The 24,890-nt window shown below is 43.4% G+C and overlaps 5 protein-coding genes across 5 annotated transcripts; 2 read left to right on the top strand and 3 right to left on the bottom strand.

Annotated features, from left to right (window-relative positions):
* Nucleotides 1-5,192: 5,192 nt before the first annotated feature.
* Nucleotides 5,193-6,082, bottom strand: LOC115762714 (vitelline membrane protein Vm26Ab-like). Its single transcript, XM_030705039.1, has 2 exons — nt 5,702-6,082; nt 5,193-5,613 (listed from the first exon to the last, which is right to left on the bottom strand). Exons 1-2 carry the CDS (start codon nt 5,708-5,710, stop codon nt 5,227-5,229), a joined length of 396 nt encoding a protein of 131 aa, XP_030560899.1. The 5' UTR covers nt 5,711-6,082; the 3' UTR covers nt 5,193-5,226.
* A 2,666-nt stretch (nt 6,083-8,748) lies between these two features.
* Nucleotides 8,749-9,711, top strand: LOC115762696 (vitelline membrane protein Vm26Ab-like). The gene is made up of 2 exons (XM_030705018.1): nt 8,749-9,156; nt 9,252-9,711. The coding sequence occupies exons 1-2, from the start codon at nt 9,148-9,150 to the stop codon at nt 9,654-9,656; spliced, it is 414 nt and encodes a 137-aa protein (XP_030560878.1). The 5' UTR covers nt 8,749-9,147; the 3' UTR covers nt 9,657-9,711.
* A 2,658-nt stretch (nt 9,712-12,369) lies between these two features.
* On the bottom strand, nt 12,370-13,154 carry LOC115762640. Its single transcript, XM_030704944.1, has 2 exons — nt 13,061-13,154; nt 12,370-12,896 (listed from the first exon to the last, which is right to left on the bottom strand). Exons 1-2 carry the CDS (start codon nt 13,070-13,072, stop codon nt 12,657-12,659), a joined length of 252 nt encoding a protein of 83 aa, XP_030560804.1. The 5' UTR covers nt 13,073-13,154; the 3' UTR covers nt 12,370-12,656.
* Nucleotides 13,155-15,894: 2,740 nt separating this feature from the next.
* Nucleotides 15,895-17,163, bottom strand: LOC115762899. Its single transcript, XM_030705273.1, has one exon. The coding sequence runs from the start codon at nt 17,161-17,163 to the stop codon at nt 15,895-15,897; it is 1,269 nt and encodes a 422-aa protein (XP_030561133.1).
* Nucleotides 17,164-17,862: 699 nt separating this feature from the next.
* Nucleotides 17,863-19,198, top strand: LOC115762678. The gene is made up of 3 exons (XM_030704992.1): nt 17,863-18,344; nt 18,410-18,582; nt 18,642-19,198. Exons 1-3 carry the CDS (start codon nt 18,018-18,020, stop codon nt 19,063-19,065), a joined length of 924 nt encoding a protein of 307 aa, XP_030560852.1. The 5' UTR covers nt 17,863-18,017; the 3' UTR covers nt 19,066-19,198.
* The last annotated feature ends 5,692 nt before the right edge of the window (nt 19,199-24,890 follow it).

Consider the following 24,890-nt stretch of genomic DNA (forward strand, 5'->3'; position numbering starts at 1 on the left):
TTTGAAAGATTGGTTGAACAAGAAGAAGAGTATTAGCTGCACCGTAAAGCTGGCAGGGTATCTCATGGTCGGACACTCCCGACTAAAAGGAATTGGTGAACGATGATGATTTTTATTTTTTTCGGGGATTCGAACCTCGTATTTAAATTCCAAGCAAATGCAAAATTTAAAGCAAATGCAGTTCTTAGTTATTGTGGAAAAGGGGGGCTGGGGGGAAGGGTTGGGGCAGGTCCTGGCTGGTCGATCAATTGAAATGTCAGGCTAATAAAATAAAATGGCAGCGAGCATACGATAAATGCACGAAAATAATAAAATGTGACCCAAATGAGCGAACGCGACAGCCAAAGACACAGACAAGCCAAAGAAGAAGACGAAGAAGTTCGCCTGGCTGCGTGCCACAAGGAGCTGCCTCAATTGCCAAGCCCTGTGTGTGTGTGTGTGCGTGTGTGTGCAACAGTTTGCTTGCAGTCAATAATCGAAATCGACTTGGGCTTGTGGCAATAAAAATTTGTCTTCGCCGCTTAAGTTTTGCGCCTTGTTGCACAGACAGACAGCGTGTGCCACCAGTTCCTGCCACCAGCTTCAGCTGCTGCCACAAACGTTGCGGCTGATAATAAAATATGTGAGTCCTTGCCACGCCAGGCAGCCTTGGCTGCCTTCGTAAGTAGCTTTGGGCCCTTGTAATGTGCACCATTTGTTGCTGGCGGCCGCTGTAAAAAGTGCCACCCAAAGCAACTGTCTGGCTTTGCCACAAGTTGCTGCCCCTGCCCTCCCCTACCACCTCTCTCAGCACGGCCCTTTCCCCTTCAACCTGCCGCACTTGGCTTGCGTGTGAATTATGTTGGCCAAGTTAGTACAAAAGTGTAGATTGCCATCCAACTGGGCGCAAATAACTTTCCCGCTTCAATTTACTTAAAAATTCTATTTATTTTAGCTCTTAAGCAGCCGTCCCTCCGCCCCACCCCTCTCCCCCGTCTCTCTTAGCTTGAAAGATTTTTCGGTTGGTTTGTTCAAGTTGAGCGCAAATCGCATGAATTTTAAGTCAACTACGAATGAGCATAATATTTGCAGTTGATTAGCGCACAGAATATATATAGAAACTAGTCTCGAGATATTTGGTCAGCTCCGTTTATATACATAGATCAAACTGTTTGTTCTGGCTGATTGACTGACTGACTGATTGACTGACCGACTGACTGATTGACTGACTGACTGTTTGATTGATGATTAACTTGTGGATAAAGCTGCATTGGGATTTAAAAGAAGAAAAACAAACAAATATAACTATTTAAATGCAACGGCCGCCCTTCTCTGTGATTCTCAGGAATTTAAGTATGGGCCTGGCTATTTTCATAAAAATTTAGTGATTACTTCTTGATGTGTTTAACAGTGTCTACTAACTAAAAGTGTAATGAAAATTAAATATACTGTCAAAGATTTTAAATGCAACTGGCGCCCTTCTTTGCGATTCTCAAAAATGTATGTAAGGCGTAAATATTTGGATATTAATTGAACTAGCACTAGGCTCAATCGATTGAGATTACAAATTTTATATTATTCATATTTTATAGAATATATATATTCAAATATATTTTATTTTGTTCAACATTCTTGGCTGGAATTTTAAAGCTGTGGCATGGCACAGCTAACGCTCTCATCTTGTTTTGAATTATTGTCTAAATATTTGAGCACGCATATTTAACTGTCCGAATGCAACTGTTGTTGAATCCAAACAAATGTTTAACTTGGCGTTACAAATCCCGACTTTTTCCAGGTGCCTGACTGCGTATACGTAATATTTTACAGCGCTTTGCACTTTGCAGCTACAGCTGCAGCTCCACAACATGGGTCAGTAAATCTTTTAAAATATTGTAGTGTTGCATAGTGCAAAAAGCAAAAAATAAGAAGAGCTAGCTGAAACAGCGAAGCTCAAGGAGAAGCGAGACAGGTGTCAGCAGCCAGGAGCAGCATGTCTTGAGCCGCTCAGCACTTGATTTGAGGCATGGCCCCACCTACTGCGCTCCACTATAGCTGGGTTTTTGTTTTTACCGGATGATTGCGGGAGATTTGCACGCGATGATGTACGAGACGAAGAAGAGCTCGTTTATTTCGCACCTGAATAGCAGATCAGCAGCGGCAGGTGTGCTTGGCTAACGGGACAGACAGCCACATAAAACAATAAAAGGAAGTCGCATAAACGTGCGGACGCGTTGAGCACATATGGAAGCAGGAGGGGAGCAGGCCTTGAGGCCTGAGCAGCTTCCTGCCAACTGTCAGACAAGCTCACCTTGTGCTAAATGCTTTTGAGCCAAACAAAGATGAAGTCGCGGCGAGCTGAGACGTCTGCGCCAACCCCCCCACCCCTCCCACACCCTTGTCAAACCCAAAGCAGCAGCTGAGACGCCCACCACAAACCCAAAGCAAGAGGCCAGGTGAAAGTCATTTCACGCTGTTGTTGCGCAAAAGATTAAAATAATAGCAGCGCGTAAATTAAACAGCCAAAGGGACGAGGAGAAGGAGTTGTGAGCACCAGTTCCAGTTCCCGTTCCAGCACCAGTTCCAGCTTCAGCACCAGTTCCACCCGCAGCCAGTGGAGTGGCAACCGCACCAATTCCTTTGTCTTCGTTTAGTGTGTGTGTGTGTGTGTGTGTGTGTGCGTGCGGTTTTACCGTAAGACGCTTAGCAGCTAACGGGCAGGGGCAATACTTGCGCCATCTGATGTGCCAGCAGCAGCAGCAGCAGCAGCAGCGGCAGCGGCAGCCGACGACAGCGGCAACATCGCGTTGTCAGCACTTCATTTTGAGCCAACATGCCGCGTGCTTCACTTAATGCGACAGCCGGGGATGGGGGAGGGTGGCGCGGCAGGTGTACAGCAGCCCAAGACCATGTAACATCATGCTGTGCACACACACTCACACACACAAACGACGCCCTACAGTTGCATTACTTTATGGGTATTTTGAGGGTCAGGCGACAAAAAATATAAAGAGGAACTGGTGGATAATAAAAAAATAGTTTTCTACATTTGAAGCTAAACGAATTCGATATCGCATGCTACATTTCTGCTTTAAAGAATCTTATACCAAATCAATCAGTCAAAGAAGAAGCGAACCCAAATCTAAATTTAATTATCCGAAAACATTTTCTACATTTTGCCGATTTCTGTGTATAACCTGGCTTACAAAACAAAGCTTAGTTCAAACCCGGCACCAAAACACAATTTATTTAAAAACAACAACATATTTTATCGCTTGTCAAACAATTTATTACGTATCATTTTATGGTTCATTTAACAATCTCTGTTATAGATCAATTGCGCATTAAGCTTTCTTTAAAAACGCATTCGCCACATTTGTCGCCTGCGCCATGGCGCACACACCTACGCATTGCACATGCATTGCACATATACATCTACACAATGTATTATGCTGTGCAGGACCGTTGCATTCGAGGCGTTGGGGTTGGGGTTTTTGGGTGTGCGCTGATTCGTTAAGCTGTCCCCCCCCGCCCCGCTTCATGCTCACACCCCCGCCACTGTCATGGCTCTGAGTGCTTGTGGCTTGTCTTTTTCGACTTGTTACTCCGCAGCTTCTTCTGCTTCTTCGCTTTTTCGCTTTTCGTGAGCTTAATGCTTTATGTTTGCCAGCTTTTAGCTTCATTGTTGTTGCTGCTGCTGTCGTTGTTGTTGTTGTTGTTGTTGTTGTTGTTGTTATTCTTGTGGTTGTTGTTGTTGCTGCCATTGCAAGGTACTTTGCTTTTGTTCGATGAAACGTAAAAATAGCAACAAGCAACGAAAACTCATTTTTAGACAATGCCGCATAATTCCAACGGATGCGGATGAAGGATACAACGTACGTCCTTTTTGCCATAATGAGGTACACGTTGTTGTTGTTGTTGCTGTTGCTGTCTGTTTGTTTGTGTGGCAAAGCTTCTCTACTTATGTTTACATTTCAATGCGTCTTTTTGCTACCTGCTTCAAAGTAACCGCAAGAAGTTTCTTACGCGCTGTCAGTTTTTATAATGAAAGCGGAGAGTTGCCAGACCCACACAAAAAAAAAAAAAAGGTAAAGGGAGCGGCCTGTGCATGGTATCGCAACAGAGAAGGTCGCTTTAACTTTTGAACCCTTTAACACACACACACACACATGTGGCCAGCCTGTTGCTGGTCATTTACGCCCATTTAGCCACATTTAACAAAGTCAACAATAAAGTCAGAAACTTTTGTCGACCCGCTCAACTTGAAGCTGAAGTTCAGTCGAAACAATAATTGCCCAAACTTTTGCCAATGACCTCTCCCCCCTGACCCAGGCACTGGCCTGACCAATGCCTATCAGTTTTCCGGTCTACTCAAATTGAATAACCATCTAGTTTCGGGCTGGGCGAACGTGAGATGTGGCTCGAGCTACCATTAAATCATCATTCGCATTTGGATTACGCAGCTGCTGACGTATTTCGGTTTCAGGCCTCATTAACGACAGGAACAGGAGGAGCAGCAACAGCAGGTGTCAATTTTAATTTACTACCTCTTCAAGGTTGTTCGTCTCCGTTGGATGCAGGATTTGTAGCTTGTAACGGGATATCTGTGTGTGGGCTGAAATATGGAGTTGCCACACATTTGATGGACTAACGGTCTCTGCGGTAATTATGGCTAGCAGATAAATTTCTTGTTATATAACCTATATATATAAATAAAATAAGAAAATGTTGAGGTTGGACCAACATTCGATTATTATATGGCAGCATACTCCTTTAATTACATGTTACATAAGCATTATACAACACTGAATAAGTTGTTTGGAATGGATACTCTGAGGAAACCAGGATATAACTAAATGATATAGATAAAGGCTTTTTTATATTGTACACATAGTTTATGGGCAGATATATCAACCGAGCCGGCAGACAATCGTCTATTAATATGCAGCTCAGCAATTGGCTCCGGACTTGAGGCTATAATGGTGCCCAGTTGATCAGCTCATTAAAGAAGCTAATGAAGCAGCTGAAATATTTGCACAGCCAAGCGCTCTGCATGCCAAACGAGGCCAAAACGATGAAGAAAAAAACCCAAAAATATTTCAATGAAACTTAAACTTTTATTTTATGTCGTAAACAAAATCACAAGAGGGGGGGGGGGGGGGGGAGAATGGATTGCAGGTGCAGCTATGCGAAATATATGCCCATGGTCTAAAAACATGTCGCACTATTTCCATGATTGATGCACCCACTCTACTTCTTCAGCAGCAGGGGAGCGGCGGCATAGGGACGAGCCACATAAGGAGCAGCAAATGGAGCGCTGTAGGCCAGAGGAGCTGCAGCGGCATAGCGGGCAATGGGCGCGGTGTAGGCGGCGGCAAAGGGTGAGGTGTAGGCGGCGGCAACTGGAGCGGTATAGGCGGCAGCAACTGGAGCGGTATAGGCGGCGGCGGCAATGGGTGCAGTGTAGGCAGCTGGGAAGGCGGCGCTATGGGCCACCTGGTGGGCGGTGTAGCTGGAGGCATAGGGTGCCACGTAGGCGGCGCTGCCGACGACAGCTGGTGCGGTGTAGGCCAAAGGAGCCACAATGCCGGGCTTGGCAGCAGCCACAGCCACAACAGCGAACAAGCAGACGGCGAACTGCAAAAGAAGCTGGATTAGGAACTGGAGCAGGAGCAGAAGCTGGAGCTGGTGGCTGGAGCAGGAACTGGAGCTGGTAGCTACTTACGAATTTCATGTTTGGTTTTTAGGTTGTTTTGGATTTGTTGTCAGCTAGTGAATGACCAGTTGATTTGTGATGTCAATTGGAAGACGACGCTGTGCTTTTATAGCCAAACCTCAGACGGCCAACACTTACGCTTTTCAATTTTGGGGCCGTTGTTTGGGGCAGCTATTTGAGTATGCGGAGCACGCGCCGCGGCTGGCCAAGTCAACGACTGGCGATGGACAAAGACAATGCTGTCCATGTTGCGCATGCGCAATTCTTGGCCAGAAATATTGACGCTCTCTATCTTAATGGGTCTTGGCGCGCTGCGTGCTTGGCGTCCGTTACTTTTGATTTGTCCATGACCTTGGGCTGCAGCCAAATAGCTTGACTGTGGGTATTACCGCGCTAAAAAAACGGTAGCACAAGCAAACGGTATGATTAACGATATCACAAATACGAATTGCATTTTAATTGACTATATTAATTGATAACTGAACGTAATTATTTAGGTTATAAACGAGTCAGCGAATATAATGGCATGTTAGTGTTGCCAGACTGCGCTAAAAATGGCTCTAATGCGCGAAATACTTAACACTTTTTTTTGGTATTTCTGGTATTTTAGTGCATTTTGATTAAGTTGTGTAAGGGAAAGCCTACACATATACGTTTATATTAAATCAAAGTTGTTAAATAAAAAAGCCGATAAATTGCAATTTGCTGCCGCATTGTATTCCCACTATTTAATGTATATTTTCAATTATTTCGTGTTCGCTATTTTCATTGAATTTTGCGCTCAGCTTGATTAACTGTTTGTGCGCCATATGCTCATAATGTGTATACACTCAATAACCACCCCGCCCCCTTCCTGCGCTGACAACAACCCTGCAACAGCTTTACGAACGGGCAGGCCACCCTGTCATTCCATGCAAGTACTTAAGAGCTTATATTGATAAACAGCTCGCCCCAAACCACAATTCAGTGGAAAATTAATTAACAAATGTCATAAATTGCAAAAAATGCGCTGGAAAAAAAATGTGTAGAGTAAAGGGTTTGGGCAAGTGCAGCGCTTAAATCGCACTAATTAGACGTATCGAGTGTGTGTGCGCTGCTTCAAGGTGTTTACAAATAACCCAACACACACACACACACACACAGGCACACTCACCCACACATACAAGCACTCAAAAAAGTGTTGAAGCGTGAATTTGCTTAAAAATGCCAATTACGCGATTTTGCAGGAATCATGGGAGGCTTGGCTTGCCAGAGAGGCGAGAGAGAGAGAGATTGAGTGAGTGAGAGAGGTGGGGGGTGTCTGGTTTGGTGGGGATACGTTCGAGTGGGTGTCTGTAACATGCCACAGCTAACAAAGTTGTGCGGAATATTTCACTTTTGTTGTTGTTGCCGCTGCTGATGATGACGATGTTGTCGCTGAAGGATTTGCCTGGCTTCCGTCTCGTGTTTCGTCTGCCTGACTCTGCATACGCAACGTTCAAAATTCGTCTGTGCCTGAGTGGGCGTGGCAGCCGCCTACTAAATGCACAATCATGCTGCGCAGCCATTGAAATTAAGCAGCAGCAGCAACAACAACAACAAGCGCATATTTGTTTTGTCACTTGACTTGGGGGGGCGTGGCATGCGCCACAATCTGGCAACGCTTTCATTGTCAAGTTTGACGTTGCCAGCAAATAATGTCGCATATTGCTTAATCCGCCTAAAAGCTTTGATGCAGCTGACTTAAACACGACAAATGACAACAACAAAAAAAAAATGTGACGCATTTCGAGTGCGGCGCACAATTCTCAAGTGACCCAGGCGCTGGCAACATATCAAAGCAGCTGCCCCACAGCTCCTGTGGCAAGTGTTGCATGGCTAAGTGGCAGCGAGTAATTAAAAAAGAAATGTGCACAAAAAAGGAGCAAAGGCAAAAAAGCGACGCACAAAGCGCTCAAACAAGAACCCACCACCCCCCTCACTCCCTGCTATTACCCTGCCCATATCGAACGCCGCCCCCTTGCAGCTGCGTAAAATATGCGCCACTTTTTGCTGCGCTGCGAACTTCGCTTTATTGCCCATAATAAAGGCGTCTAGAAGCTGGGCGTGGCAGCAGCAGCAGCAGCTGTGCGCGCGCGTTAATGCGTCGTCGCTCAAGTGCCGTAAAACGTGAGTGACACACACACACACACACACACACACACACACACGCACACACACATCGACAGCGAAGTCTATTGTAAATTTTGTTTTGAATTTGTCTAGAAATGCGTGCGACATTTGACGGCGGCTGCTGCCTTTAAGTGGTTTCAGCAAATTATTCATGATAAAGTGCCAGCAACAACAACAACAACAACAACAACTATTGAACCATTGCCCAACACTGTGTGGGCAGGTCCTGAACTCAGGGCTGAAGCTCAACACTGGCAGGAGAACTTTTCTGTAATCAATTTGGCTTACAACTTTTTAATTGGCTTGCTTTATCGCGATTTTTTTCGCTATAGAAGTTGTTATTATTCTGTAAGAAATCGATGAAGCAGGCAAGAGGAAGCATCTCCATATATCTATATGTATGTATATGATAGTATGAGAGCTAAATTTTTGCCCTCGAAGCATATTTAAGCCCCCCGAAACGCTTCGAGATAAACTCTTCCAATTTGTTTTTTACCTGCCTGATAATACCCATATTTCTCCAAAAATCGATTCATATCGAAGTCGCAAGCGATGCTTGACTTCGATAAATATCGATTTTGAATATAAGAGCCATATTTGACCCCTCTAAGCAAACGCGTCTAGGCACACGCGATAATTCCCATATTTCTCCAAAAATCGATTCATATCAAAGTCTAGAAGGGAGACTCGAATTTTGGTCTTTGTTCCAGTGAGCTTCAGAACTTCGTCCAAAACCTACTTAAAATAAATGTAGGATATTGTCCTGAATCGATATTTATCGATCTTAAGCAACGCTTTCTTATTATATCGAAGTTTGGAAGAGCTGGAGAATATTTTTACTCAATGTCCGTGCGAAACCCATATGGCTTTGCAGCCCTGGCACAGCTCCTTTGTGTGCTTCGTTCGTGTTAAATATTTCAAAGTTTTGTATTTTATAATTGGTTTATGGCTTTTGTGTGTAGGAAGCCGCATTTCAATTGCTTTTTTTTTTGCGCAAAACCCAATCAAATTACCAAAAGGCCGACGCACGTGCCAAATGCGATTTACAACACTAAAAAAAAAAAAAAAAAAGGTGGCCCACTAAACAGCCAAGTCGAGCCAAGTCGATGTCAACGTCGCGCCGTCAGCTATGCCCGCTGCATTTGTAAGCGCAACCTTCGCTCGAGGCCGGGCCCGCGAATGCGTCACGTCTCTTGGGGACGACTATAAAAAGCCAGCAGCTGGCCAAAAACCATATCAAACAAAGCTCACAGCTTCAAGTGTCAACAAGCCAAAACAACCAAAAAACAACCAAAAAACCAAACATGAAATTCGTAAGTAGCTACCAGCTCCAGTTCCTGCTCCAGCTACCAGCTCCCAGCTCCAGCTTCTGCTCCTGCTCCAGTTCCTAATCCAGCTTCTTTTGCAGTTCGCCGTCTGCTTGTTCGCTGTTGTGGCTGTGGCTGCTGCCAAGCCCGGCATTGTGGCTCCTTTGGCCTACACCGCACCAGCTGTCGTCGGCAGCGCCGCCTACGTGGCACCCTATGCCTCCAGCTACACCGCCCACCAGGTGGCCCATAGCGCCGCCTTCCCAGCTGCCTACACTGCACCCATTGCCGCCGCCGCCTATACCGCTCCTGTTGCTGCTGCCTATACCGCTCCAGTTGCCGCCGCCTACTCCGCTCCCATTGCTGCCGCCTACTCCGCTCCCATCGCTGCTGCCTACACCTCCCCCTTTGCCGCCGCCTACACCGCGCCCATCGCCCGCTATGCCGCTGCAGCTCCTCTGGCGTACAGCGCGCCCGTCGCTGCGCCCGTGCTGCTGAAGAAGTGAAGCGCCAAAATGTGACCAATTCTTGACATCTGCTCTCTAGTGTAAATAAAGATCCTTCCGCAAAAGCCAACTGCACTAAATTAGTTAATCAAAATGGACTCCGAGCTGGGCTGCAGCTTTAAGTTAATGCCCGGCTCGGCTCGGCGCACGCCTCAATGTGCTTTGCCTGGCAACAGTTTTGCAAAGGGTTGAGGGTTGGAGCGGGGGGTTGGACAGTTTGAAGGGCTGCAGCATTTGCTGTATACCCTGTATTTGGGCACTGGCAGGGTAGCGGTAACAGATAGAATTCGGCATATCTACGACTTTACCAGGAATATACATTAGGATAAGGCCAATCTTCTATGAAGAGAAAGAGTTGAAATATATTTTCAATATATTTTCCTTGATATCAGACTTAGAAAACCTTTTTTTGCCCCACCATTTCTCAGAAATCTTTATATGCTGCCTTTTAGCAGCTTTTTAGTTAGGGTATTAGCCAGACTCTAAAATTTCGTTTCATCCAAGCCAAGTCTGGCATATGCCAGGTCAGAGCTCAAATAAATTTTCTCTGGTTCAAACCCTTTCTCTTCTTTAGGATACATTATCTTTTTGACTTAAGGTTTAATTCGTTTTGTGTTTATGTAAGTAATTTGGATACTATTTCCCAGATGTGTTCAAAGAAACCAGATTTTGGGATATATCAGGGCAAGTCGCTGGTTCAAACCAACTTTGGCATATGCCAGGGCTATTAGCCCAAAAAAAACTGTCGCTGGTTCAAACTCACTTGCGGTCAGAGGGTTTAGTATCTAATGGGTGCTTCCTAGTCGTTCACTCTGAACTCTGTTAATTTTTTTCTAGTTCGTTGTTGTAAGGCCTTATCGAAATTCAAGGATCTGCGGGGCAGCTTCAGCTGGTGCAAGTTTTTCGTGCTTGGATTAAAGTTTCTATTTAAAAAGGATTTCTTTTATATGAAATATGCTTCCTTTCAGCGCTTCCTGCCCCAAGTTTTCTGCTTGACTTTATGCGCCTGCCCACCATCCTACCTTCCACCCTGCCTCCCTGCCTTCCTCCCTCTCCCTTGATGGCGCGCTGAAAGCCTGAGAGCGCCCCGGGCAACACAGCTGGAGTATGATGAAGGCGACAGCGATGCCGGCTCCTGCTTATCATAACTTTGGCATCTGCCTCCTGCTCCAGCTGCTGCACAGGTAGTAAATGCCAAGTAGTTGTAAAGTTTTGTGCAACGTAAGCGGAAAAGTCTTGTAAAAACCCAAGTGCGTGGCGGAACAGCTCCTCGCTGGCGGGGTAGGAGGGTTCGGGGATCGGGGATCGGGTAGCTGGGGGACTGCAGCATTTTCACAACTTCTCGGCAACAGATAGCGTCCAAATTTAATGACCTTTTATTCAATAAAAAACTGCGTGAAGCTGAAAACTTTGCAGCTAGCTGCATTTAAATGCGCTCGGGCACGCGCTAATGCGTATACCCTGTAATTTAGAGGCAACAGTGCTGCCCATCTATCCGCTCGCTTGAGCTTATAACTAAATTCAAAGCATTCGCCAAAAACAGTGCTGGAAAACTCTGCAATATTTAGCTCTTTTCTGGCAAAAACTATTAAATTTACAATATAAATACAAAAAATACAATTTTTATGAGTTTCTCCTAGCAAAAGTTTACCATTTGCCATATTTGCTGCCAGATATATTTTCGCAATAAATTCGAGAAAATATATTTGATTTTTTTACAAAACTATTTGAAGTATTTTTTGCACTTTTAAGCCCAGAAAGTTATGTGAATTTCATTTTTCTGTTTATTCCCAAGCAATTTCAATATGTTTTAACTATTGAATATTTGTTCATCACAAAAAAAAAATAATAACTGCAATTAAATTTAATTATTTTACAAAATTTCGTTGCGAATATTTCGCAAGTAAATTGTGTTTATTTGCTTTAACGAGAGTTTATAAAATTTTTGATTTACCATTTTGTTATTTTGCGCAACATAAAACTTGTTATTTATGGCGCACAATTTCAGCTTGTAAGTTTGCTCCAATTAAAACAAAATTTATTTGCAAAAAAGTGAAAATCAAATAAAAATGGAAAAACTATTTGGAAAAAGCTTAATGAGAAATATGGGCAAATGTTTGCATTGGGCCAAGCTGGCAAGCAATAAAAATTGAGTAAATAAAATTTGTATTCACTTTAGATAATTTTGATGATTTTTCAAATCAAGGCAGGCAGACACGCACACACACTCGCACACAGACGAGCTGCTGGAAAAGATTCCGTTTCGAAATAAACACAATCATGTGCAAACGTGTTTTCAAATGGATTACATGAATAAAAGATTTATACACGTTAGGTAAATCAGTAGCGGGTTACCAAGTAACACAGACAGCAAATCGAAAGACATCTTGTGAGGCACCTGGTGACGCCCCTCCACCGCTCACCCTCACTCGCTGTCCTGGCAAAAGGAAGACGTGCAGGTGAAAATATGCGCACATGTAAGCAAATTTCAAAGGACCAAATGAAAATGCCACAGCCAATGCTCGCAGCTGTGGCTGCCAGGCACAGGATACAGCAACAGATACAGATACATCTACATTTACAGATACAGATACATTAGCAGGCACAGATACTTTTACGGGCACAGCTTTAGCTACAAAGAAACACGTGTATATAAGGCTGCCTTTTTTTTATTGATTTGTTTAGTATTCTATGTTGATGTGTGTGTGTGTGTGTGTGTGTGTGTGTGTGTGTGTGTGTGTCCTTGTGTGCGTATGTGTGTGTGTTGTGTTAGCATGTTGATTTCATAAATATGAGTGCGTGTTTTTTTTTTTAAATTTTATTTACAGCAGCCGCTAAATCGAATCAACGTAAAAACAGCGTAAAATATGAGATTTACCTGCACACACACACACACACACACAAAGCGCGTTTAAATTTAATCAATTTCGTACACCCATGGGCATATATATATATATATAGTTGCATATATATTGAAGTATATGAAAGAGCAACAGGCAATCAGCGCCTCAGGTATGCGGGATAATAGGCGGGATACGCGGCGTATGAGCCATAATAGACCGGCGTATACGTATACGAAGCGTACGCCGGATAATAGCCGGCAACAGGCACCGCTGCCGCCGTCGCAGCCAACCAGGTGCCGCCGGGCGGCGTTGCATATCCAACTGGCGTGGCAGCCAGCAAATGGGGCTTCGCCGAGCAGCCAGTGTTGAGCAGGGCCAGACAGAGCGTCAGTGTGAGCTGCCAAATTGATAGCAAAATGATGAGTAAAAGAAACACACACCCAGGCACACACACACAGGCACAAGCACACATACACACACACACACACACACTCACACACACACACACACACACACACACTCGCACACAGTTTTGATTAGCAACAGCTGCCCAACACTCACTTTGAGCAGCATATTTTGTTTGTTTTTGGTTGGTCCGGCCAAGTGTTGCGCTTCTGATATCCAAAATTTGATTGACTGAAACGTCGGGCATGTCAATCATATTTATAGCCTTCTCCAGTTGCCCGGCTGCCCAGTCGTCCGGCTGACGTCAGTTGAGAGAGCGTGAGAGACACATTAATATGTCGCTGTGTTCGGCTGAGCGCAATAAAAGCGCATAAATTATATTGTAATGCTATTTGAAATTGTTAAATAAAAGAATCGGCAGCAAGAAGTACGACAAAAAAAGTGTATTCTCTTGTGTTAATATGTGAATACCCTAGGAATCTTTAAGTGGCATTTGCTTACAATTAATGCAATTATTTTCTTAATCAAGCTCTAAAGTTACCAAAGGAAACACTTAAATTAAGCCAGCAATTACAATTATATTCCGCCATTTACCAACACTGTTTTGAGCATTTACTTAGCTTTACTTCTCAATTCTTTAAGTTACTTCCACATTTTGCAAGTGAATTTTTCTTCTCTCTATTTATTTTAACTATCTTTCAGTCTCTTTTCAACATACTTTGTCTTCTCTCGAATTTTTTCTATTCAACTTGCTTGAGTCTCTCTTTAACAATCATGTCATTCAGTATTTCCTCAACAATCAGGCTTAATTTTCCAGCACTGTTTAAGGTTTCTATAAAAAATACGCTCTTTGTTTAAGTTAGTTGCACATTTATCAAGCAGATATTTTCTTCTACCAAATGTGCTTCTATTTAACTTCCTGCAGTCTCTCCTCAATAATCACATTTCGCTTTACAACACTAATTTTAACACTTGTTATAAAGTATGGGCAAGTTCCTGATTTGGTTATAGATTTCTTCCGCTTTCCATTGTTCTCTCTCTTGTGGTACATTTATCTACTTTTTACATTAACACGCATACATCGTTTTCCAACACTGCTGCTCATTAATAGCAACTGCTAAACTGATCAGCAAATTCGTGTTACCCCACAGTAAATGCCCCTTTTTCTAGAATTTGCAAACGTATCGCTTTATATCGGCTACCATCTTTGGACTGTCATTCATTACAAACAGACCGCTGAGCACATCCACAGGGTCCCGCCCCTGGGCCCGCTTTCTATCCCTACCGGAGCCCATACGCCTGTTGAGCTGTGTCTCGGTTGCCTTTGTGCATAAGATATTTGCGTTTATTTAGACGTTGTAAAAATTATAATTATGTGTGCGTGCCGCGCATGCAAATGAGCCAAAAATCGAGTAAATAAAGAGAATGAATGCAGAATGAAGGGAAGAAAAAAACAAGACCATATTTTGCGATCAAGTCTATTAGATAAGCCCTGAGGGTGACGCCTAAAGGCGTTGTCTCCCAATCAACACAGCTCTCTGGGCCACAAAATTCGCAACTGAACAAACAAACGTTGATGATGATGTTGTTGTCAGCTTTAACTATGCAGAGAGTCAGAGTGGGACAAGGAGAATAGTTCTAACGAGAGGGGACGAGATAAAGTTAAGCAACATGTTTCACAAGCCATAAATAATTAATTTATGCAGCCGCAGACGGAACTGGGAACGTTGTGTGCAAAATGCCTAAATATAGACCATAAATTTGCATAGTCAAAAGCTGATGAAGCCATTTGCAATATATGCATAGGCACAGACAGTGCACACTCGTTACGATGAACTAGTTAAGAAAATGAAAATAATTGCACGCAGTGTATGCATAAAGAGTAGAGGCTGCATTAGAACTGTCGTATATATTGACGCTGCCCAACACTAGTTGGTATTTCCCTTACAGTGCACACTCGTTAGGGTGAACAAGTTGAAAAATGAATGTTTTCAAGGAGTGTGTATATATAGAGTAGACTCTTCATTGGATCTCTAGCAAGTGTCGCATATATTGCAGCTATCCAACACTAGTTGATATTTTCAATAAATACATAAGTATTTTTTGAGTTTTTTTTAAACAATTCTTACCTAGTTTACATATTTTTTAAATTGGCTTAAAAATGTGCACGTAACTTGAGGTAAATAAAATAAAAATTGACCACGCTTTCAACAGACCTCGGTCATTATGGCAACTTTACAACACTAAAACATTTTTGAAGTATTTTAAAAACAGACAGCCCATTTGTAGTTTTTTTTTTCAAATACAAGAACTTCACTCTCTTCTGATAATCGAGTGTAATTTACTTTTATATTCATTAACAATTTCTCTGTAAATATTTCTTTCGGGTTTCTGTTCACCTTAGGGCTGTTGCACTGTAGCTGTGCAAGCATATTTGCGCAGTTTTGCGGCAGTTAATTCAACTTTGTGGCAAGTTCATTGACCAGCTGCAATTGCTGCTTGACCACGCCCACGCTTACGCCCACCGCACGACAATTGCAAACAACAAGAACTTGCGACGGCTTTTGGCGACAGTTCATTTTATTTCCGCTTTGCTTCTTTTATGCCCTTTGCTGCTAATTTCAGCTGCTTACAAAATGGCGGCGGCGCGTCTCGCGCAGCTGGCAGCCATTTTTGTTTCTCGCTCCGCATTGTTCAGTGTTGCATAATTAAAAAATATTAGCTGCTGTTTACGAGCAGATTGTTTATTTTTATTTTGCCTTACCCTCAAACATGCCACAACTTCCCGAGGCTATTGTTGCTTTAGCCCGACTGCAATTTAATAAAAGCTTACAAATTAAATTAATTCACGCACAGCTGGAATTAATTTCTTAAATCAAGTGCAGCTAAGGACGCCGGGTTTTATTTAAATATAGAATAATATGCTTATTTACAATTCAAAGTGTTGGGTAATGCCCAAAATTTGGCATCCCTTTTCGCCAATAGATACCTTATCTCCGCACAGAGGTCCTCTTGAGCTGCAGTTTCTCTGAGCGCCTGCTCGGCCTAGAGCTATCCAGCAGGATGCGTCTATATGTCCGCCAGCCATTCACGCGATCGAACTCCTGCTGAAAGTAGCTCCGACTTTTCGGCCAGCGTGTGAAATGACAATGGGCCCGATAGGCGCCCACTAGAAACCCCAAGCTCTTCAGCCTCATCTTGGGATATTTGGGATGCCTTCGCAAATCCCCATTTTTCTTGTAATATATGAGACATTCGCGTCGCAGCTGTCGATTGCGGCGCTGCAAGTACATCAGCTCGGCATCCAGGGCCTCACGCCTCGCCAACTCCCTGGGCGATTCCTGGCAACCTTTGTCCGCAACACTAGCCGAGCGCAGAGAAGTGCCCAGCACAGTCTGCTTATCATTATTATCTTCCTGCTCGGAAATGAAGCTCGTGTATTCCTCCAGAAATTCACTCGCATAGGAAACACAATAGCTGGGATATTCTTCTGTAAGCGAAGCATCCTTCAATTCTTTGTGCTCCTTTTTATTGGAGCGTGACTTACAGCAGGGCTCATCCATCTCCGAAACTGTAGCACTCATCCTTGATTCTGACAAGGACTTCAGGTCCGCGTTCAGTTCCTGCATTATTTTACTCTCGACCTTAGTCAGCTTACGATAGGGAGTTGTCGGACCAATTATCTCGCCTTTGTAGCACTCGTGAGAATCGAATGTATCATAAAGGATCTGCAGTGTTTCGGCTGGCAGAGAAATTTCACAAAAGTTGTCCTTGCATTTAGATGTTGTGCTCCTGTAACGTGTGCTAGACAACTTTTGAACAGGCCTGAGGCTTGGCTGGCGTCCAGTCGTTGCCAAACCTTTCTTCAACAAGGGGCAACCCTTGATCCCTTCATTATGGGATATCTCCTCACTGTCGTGCTTCTTACACAGCGGAGACTGGATTTGCGTGGACTTGTCTTGGACCTTAACGGGCAGACCCGTATAGCTGTCCAGCACCTCGTTTAGATCCTTGGCCAGGTTGCGCATATCGGTGAATGGCACCTGCAGATGCCCGATCTCCTTCAAATGGCCGTACATGAGCAGCATCAGACCATTTCTGGCCCATTTCTGTTGCTTGGACGCCGTCCCAAAGATCTTCAGCCAATAGGCTATGATGTGCTGATCCGAGGCGCAGGCCGTCTCCTTGAAGACCTTGCCATATTCCACAAGCTGTTGCTTGAAATGGCGATCCAGCCACTTTTCGTTGGGCTCCTTCATTTTGGTCTGGTTACGGAATGAACTAAAAAATATATATTTATTTGTATTGGAAACTCGAACAAGCTCTAGGGCACCAACTGCTGTGCCATAAACAAGCTATTAAGGACGCCGTAGTAGGCCCCGACAGGATTATGATGGCTGTCTCCAAGCGTACTACGCATAACTTTCCCAACCGCAGGCAAACGTGGCAGGAGCTCAAGTGGAGCAACGAGTGCCATGCACCTTGAAGTGCCAGAACCAACGCCATGTCATTTACAATAAGCACAAGAGCAGCAGTAGCAGCAGCAGCAGGGCAGGGCAGGAGGATGGACTCACAGCAACAAAGCATGTGGTTTGCCTTGCCACGCAAATTTTCATTAGCGTTGCGCGCGTATAAATTAGGAAAATGAAGCAGCCGCAATACAGCAGCAGCAGCAGCAACGGCAGCCACTTGAGTGCAGCAGCAGGTTGGGTCTCAGACTGAAGCCTGCCAGTGGGTGGCCCGACCGCAACAACAACAACAACACGACAACCAAGAGCTAGCAAGTGTAGGTGCTGTGGTCTGTGGCTGCTGTCAGCTCCAAAGTTGTGTGTGGCCTGCATTAATTTATATTGTTAAGCGTGAGCTAGAAAAAAGCACGCACAACCTGTCCAAAAACAAGGCAAAACCTGGCCTGACATGTGCCCACAAATACAAAACAAAGAAGAAATCGCGACAGCTATTTGGCAAGTCTTTATTTAGTCTTATTCGAAAACAACTGCAATTTCAAAAGCCATGTGGCAACACTTGCCTTTGAAACTCAAACTGGCAGCACTGCCTGCTTAATGCGTGCATTTGAAATTTAGACTGGCAGCACTGTCATCAACGCCGCAGCATGACTACAGAGAAAAGGCTATGGGCAGCACTGCGTTATAAGCTGCTAACACACATAAGCTGGGCAGCACTTGACCTCAGCCAGCTAAAAAGCTTCTGGCAGCATTGCTGCATTCAAGCTGGCAACGCCGGTTGTGCTGCGTTTTGCAACACTGCAAATGAGAGGCAAGCTCTGCGCACGCGTTTTGCACTTTCAGCATTGTTCAAAATGGATTTTAATTTGCAGCACAAATATCGCAAAAGTCAAATAAATGGCACAATTTATGTGACAACATGCCAGACCCTGACCGCAGAGCGGCTCGCCGATCTGGAATCGGGCGCCGGCGAGGTGTACCACAATTGATAACATAATGCAACATTTTTGAGTACTAATTCGTGCCACAAACATTACAGCTGTTTCTCACGCGCATTCACAAGCGCAGCACGCCGGATCACATCATGCAGGTGGCCATCGAACTGGGCGACGTTTATATGCTCCGCTTCAAGATCGACTTCTCCGGCTGCAGCCGTGGCTATGCCTACTTGCAGTACATTGATGCCCAGCACAAGGCGCTTGCCCTGGAAATGTACGCAAATCCCAACAATCTACATAAATATATATTTTATTTAATTTGGTATTTTGCAGCCTGCAGCATCGCTTCCGCGTGGCCCGTCTCAAGGTGCAGGTGCGCGAATCTCGCAATCGAAAGACTCTGGTGCTGAACAATGTCAACCACCTGACGCCGCTGCAGGTGCACCAGGAGCTGCGCCTGGTCGGCCACTATATCAAGCTCTCCGTCTACGAGTATCAGCCGCAGCGCTACATCTATCTCATTCTGTATCGCAACAACGACGAGGCCGCCCTGGCCCATCACATGCTGCGCACCCGAATGTCCAATTTTGGCGCAAATGCGTTTATCGATTGGCTGGACAAGGGTCAGCCGCTGGACAAGGATCAGCCCGTTGACCCATTGCCCATCGATTGCTGTGTCCAGCTGCCGCGCAACGGCCACGCCTTGGACCTGGAGCAGCTGCAAAATGTGGCCGAATGCGGTTGCTTTAGGATTTGAGTGCAATATATGCTGGCAGATCCGCGTGGGTGTGCTCTAATTGAAAAAACAACAACTGCAATTATACTTTTTTTTTCCTTTGTGATTATAAATATTCGGTGTGGCCCGCCTCCATTCATTTCGTGCTCTTCATTTAGCCGCAGCCGCTTCTTGACTTCATTTAAAGTCAAGGGGACAGACTGAGGAGCCAAGGAGCTGCTTTTCATATGCAAATTAATGCAGTGTTCATGTGAATACCCTTACAAGGGGTAATATCACATTGTTATCATTGTTATGCATTAGGTAGGGAAGAGAAGTGTTTACTAGAGGTGCCTAAAACTAAGTATGTCCGTCTCTTGCAATGGGAACTGAAACTTTCAGCTTTAAAGCTAAAGACGGTTTTCTGATCCGTCCAAGTCGAATCGAACTCCTATATCATATATGATATCAAATCTATCTATCTATATAAAGATTATCGATTTTTCCAAAAATTATAACTAAATAGTCCAATTATGAGCCACAATATGCTTCCAGCATCTAAGCTTAATCCAAATCAACATTTGATTACCATTCATATCTTATATATCTTATATAGGAACAATCGTTGGAACAATAAAATATTGTTCTTCATGATATCTTACCTAATCTTGTCACGAGTTTTATCATGTTTCCTACTTTTAAGCAACCTTTATCTACATCGGACTACTATATCATATAGCAGACCTTGTGCTTTTTACAACTAGACCTAGATCTATATAACTCTATATCACATAGTTATATAGGAAGTATCAGTAGAAAACGTTTGGAACATATTTTTCAAGATATGTTAGCTAGATCTGGCATTATCACGCTTTTCACATTAAGGGAACATTTTTCTATAAGTATAGCTATCATATTATACTTTATCTCTATAGGAAGTATCGGTAGAAAAATGAGTTCTTAAAGGAAGAACTTATATGTTTTTCGAGAAATCTTGGCATTTATGAGTTGTATAAAGCAAATGTCATCTATATTGGATTACTATATAATATGGCATCAATAGTAATTGCTCGAAAACTGTCTAAAAACTTTTCTGTTTACTCAAAATACCTTCAACAAACTCAGCAATTACTTAGCCAAGCCTTGTTATGGACCCTTTCACCAGTCGGATATAAAGCTGTTCCGTAAAAGCATTTCGAAGAACTATGTCCACAAGAGTATTAAGGCTTCGACAAGTCGATGAAATGATGACTTTAACATTGTTGTTGTGCTTGTTGTTAAGTGCGGCAACTGTCTGGTAACAGGCAAGGAGCTGCCACCTGCCACATGCCACTCCCAGCAGCCCAGCCCAGCCGGAGTCCGGGGGAATGCAAGGACCTGCGGCATAATGCAATTAAATGAGTGCATTAAGCGGCAACTCCCGCGCGGAGCCGGGCTCCACCTGCCGCACAGGTAACAGTTGATCGACGGCAACTTCGGCCGGCGGCGGCGCGCTCATCCATCAAGGTGTGCGCATTCTAATGCGATTGTCAGCGGCTGTTGCGGATGTTGTGCCAAAGCGGAAGCGGATGCGGATGTTGCGCTGATGTCCTTGTCGTGTTGTCCTTATGCCGCTGCAATTAAATTAGAGCTCGAGCAAATCGAAATGCAGCTGCTTACAGCCAAAAAAAATAAGCCCAGCTGCGTCTGGCAAGAAAAATGTTAATAAATATTCATTAGATGTTGGCTAAGCACAAGTGTGTTGTAGGGGGGGGCGGCGGGGCGTGGCCAGACATGCGGCTGTTGTTGTGCGCAAAATTTGCATTAATTTGTTAATTCAAGCGCAAGTGCCACGCCCACCCGACTCACTTAAATGCCATTAAAATTTCAAAGCATTTTCCCTTGGCAGGATGAGGGAAAGCCATGTTTTTTCGGTCGCAATTATTTGGCTTAGCTTCGAGCTTCATATTTGCTTCAGTCAAATGCTAAGCCGCCCGCGCCCCGGGCGGACTTGTGACCCATTTTTGCCAGGCCAGGAGAACTTAGCCTAACCCGCTTTTATTGAGGCAAGTGCCAATATTTATTTTGCCATCCCCGCGCCCTCTAAACAGGTGACACAGTTTGCTTAAGGTCTTTAAGGCGTCGCACACCAGCGCTGGCTGTGACTCCGGGGATTTGGGTCAGAGATTATATGCCCGGCATTTGGATGGAGCTGCAGCGGCAGCGACTTTCAAGCGGAAAGCAAAAGTTATGCGAATATTGTGCTGCGTCCTTTGAGCCCAACATTCAGCTAGGTCTTAGCCCACATTTTCTCCGGGCTGCAGCTCTCTCTCTCTCTCTCTCCCCAAGCCACGGCAAAGAGCATTCCAGATGCGATTGTGGCAACCAAACTACAGAGTCGAGCACTTAGCTTCGCCTGTTTTTTGATGTTGATTTTTTAAGCAACTTGTCTTTTGGCCAGTTCCCCATTCGCCAAATGCCATTAACAGCATGCGTCATGCATATGCATGCTTTTTGCTTTTTTGTTTCGTTTTGTTCCCTTTTTTTTTCTTTTTTTTTTTGGCCAGGATGCACTCGCAGCGTCAAAGAATCCGCTGTCGCAGCTGCGGTTACAAGCGACAGATCGGAAAACATGCGAGAAAATCAAAGAAAACATTTTTAGTCAAAATTCATTTAACAGAACTTTTAAAAATCATCCCATGGAAACATAACTAATATCCAGCAAAGCTCTAGACATTGTCAAATATTTATGTCAAGAATAAATTGTCTAATTAAGATAGAATACTATATAATATTAAGTGATATGATAGATCATGTATGCATGCATGGTTGTATGCATGTTTGTATGCTTGTATACATGTATGCATGCATGCATACATGTATGCATGTGTATATATATGTATGCATATATGAATACATGCATGAAAGAACGTATTAATGTTTCTATGTAATTATGTATGTTTGTATGTATGTATGTATGTATGTACGTATGTATGTGTGTGTATATGTATATATGTATGCATGTAAGTTGACTTCTATGCCAATAGCAGACCAATTTGTCTTGTTGCGCGGCAAATTAAAATTAGAAAACGTATTTATTAAAGCTGCCCTCCTCCTCGATTCTCAAAAATTTAAGTAAGGCACGCAGGCTTCGCCTATGAATTAGGCGCAGGCGGCTTCAATGCTGGAAGCTGAGGAGCCGGAGGAACATGGAGAAGGTGGACCAAGGGGGCGGAGCAGGAGGCGTATGTAAATAGGTATGTATGTATGTATGTATGTATGTATGTATGTATGTATGTATGTATGTATGTATGTATGTATGTATGTATGTATGTATGTATGTATGTATGTATGTATGTATGTATGTATGTATGTATGTATGTATGTATGTATGTATGTATGTATGTATGTATGTATGTATGTATGTATGTATGTATGTATGTATGTATGTGTGCATGTATGTATGTATGTATGTATGTATGTATGCATGTTTTTACGTATGTTTGTATGTATGTATATGTGTATGTCTGTCATACATTGTACGTATGTATGTATGTATTTATATATGTATGTATGCATGCTACATACATTGGACGTATGTATGTATGTATTTATATATGTATGTATGCATGCTACATACGTGTGTACATATTTGCATAGAAATTATAAATTTAAGTGAGGCTCGCGTGCTTCATAAATTTAGAAATTTGACCTATGTCTATATAGGATATTTGAGGGTACCATTTTCACATGAATTTTGACAAAGAATAAAATCTTAATTAAAAATAGTTTTCAAGCAAAATGTGAACAAAAAATAACAAAAGAGAAATACCTGCGGAGTAGTCTAGTCATTCAGTTTGCCTGTTTCTGGTTTAGTCAAAGAATTGCCAACTGTTTCTTATTTGTTGGCATAAATATGCGTACTTCAAGCATTTTCAAGCTGTGAGACCAAATTAAAATGCTGCGCATGGGGGTTAATGCTGGGGCCGACTATTTTGCACCGGATGCCATATTTTATTAATCAATTCAATTTTGGCACCAAAAAATTATGCACACTTGCGGAACCCGACAGACGCCTCCGCCGGGGCATAAATTGATAATGACTGCAGGCTGGCAAAAGTTGTGGCAATATTTTTATAGACTTTTTTTTTTGGAGGGAGAGTTGAGGGCGTGCTTAATCGCCATGGCTAATGCGTCAGAAGCCGGTGGGATAATTTGTGTTGTTGTTTTTATTTCTTCGTTTTTCTGAAATTAATGAAAAAAGTTGCGGGCACAGTTGTGGGTTAGCTGTGACTTTGACATAAAGCACAAACAACGACAACAACAGCAACAACAATATTTATGTAGATTTTCATGGTATCCTTGGTGTCTGCACTGTGAAATCCTTGAGGTATTATTAAAAAATTCCTTGCTGTCCCTTAAAAAAACAAGCAGCTGTGAGCTCGCAGTTGTTGTTGCTTTACTGTTCTTCAAATGAGTTTATGAGCGTGTCATGTTTTCCTTGTTGCTCTGTTTATATTGCATATTAAATAAATTTTGGCAGCGCAACAATTCAGCTCTCTGGTTCGTCCTTCTGGGTCTTCGCCAGCCGCTTCCCCGCCGCTCGTTGATTCTGTTTTCGTAACTTTGCTTGTTGACAATAAAATAACATTTTGCACTCACTTAGCCCAGCTGGTCCTTTAGGTTTTTGCGTTTCAAGAGTTTTAATGAAAAAAGTTTCGACTGCCATAACCATATTTATATTTAGTACTTGTACGAAAATTGGCCCCTAATAGAGTTGTGTATGCCGACTGTTGACAGGGCCCGCCCCCCTCCGCTGTCCTTCCTTCAGCTGTTGTGCTTCATTAAAACGCATGCCAATAAACACAATAAAAACACTTCATCATTGCTTGAATTTCTTGCCCGGCAACAAGCCGGCAGCTCAACTCAACCATCTACGTGGCCATCATCACAATATATATTGAGCATACGCAACGTGTGCCCGGTCGCTGGCACGTCACAGCGGGAGCCAAAGCTGTAGCCGGAGTCGCAGTCGCAGTCGTAGTCGGAGCCGGAGCCGGAGCTAAAGCAGCAGGCGATGAGTCCTGGCAGCAGCTGGTAAGCATTGCTCATAGCTTTGGCTGATTGTCTGTTGCTCTGGCGCTCACTTTTCGCTCGGGCCATTGAAAATCAATCAATAAAACTCCAAGCGAAGTCAATCGTGAGGAATGTAAATACCCTGTGCATTAAACAAATGAGCTAGAGTGCTTAATAAACTTGCATAGGCAATTGGTAACATTCAGAAGAAGTGTTTTTTCGAGATAAAGCATATATACTGTGCTTAAATCGAAAGAAGGGTCTTATTATAGGCCCTATTCGGCGGACTGTCTGATTGAACTCAGGAACTACTCAAGCGATAAGCACCAAATTTGGTACACATTTTCGGACTTGCATAAGATTTATTTTTTAACCAGTAATATTTTTGCAGCTTAGCCTTTTCTCGAGAAAACCCTTGACTATCCAGGTGAACTCGGCTTCTACAGCTGCTATGGCGACTAAATTTGGTATGAAGTTAGCTTTATGCCAATTGTTTATTATATTTACTTAAAATTAAGAAAAAAGATCGAAACAGTTGCTTCTTCATACTTCAGCTTGTGTACAGGGTATATCTTTTAAGCAAAATGTAGTTTATACTCACTCAAATTAAGAACAAAGAGCTTACTCTTTGATCTTAACAGTCTCTTCGCCATACTGATACTGATATATAGGGTATCTCTAAGTTGTCCACACTCTTGCTTAAGCACTGACATGTGCACAAACTTATGTACTCCCGTGCTATGTGAAGTTTTCAAATGCTATGCGCAATATTGGAGCAGCTGCTCATACTTGGGCCAACATTCCAGCTGAAA

The sequence above is a fragment of the Drosophila novamexicana genome, unplaced genomic scaffold, assembly GCF_003285875.2.
Source record: "Drosophila novamexicana strain 15010-1031.04,08,12 unplaced genomic scaffold, DnovRS2.1 tig00000644-arrow-pilon, whole genome shotgun sequence".
Taxonomy (NCBI): domain Eukaryota; kingdom Metazoa; phylum Arthropoda; class Insecta; order Diptera; family Drosophilidae; genus Drosophila; species Drosophila novamexicana.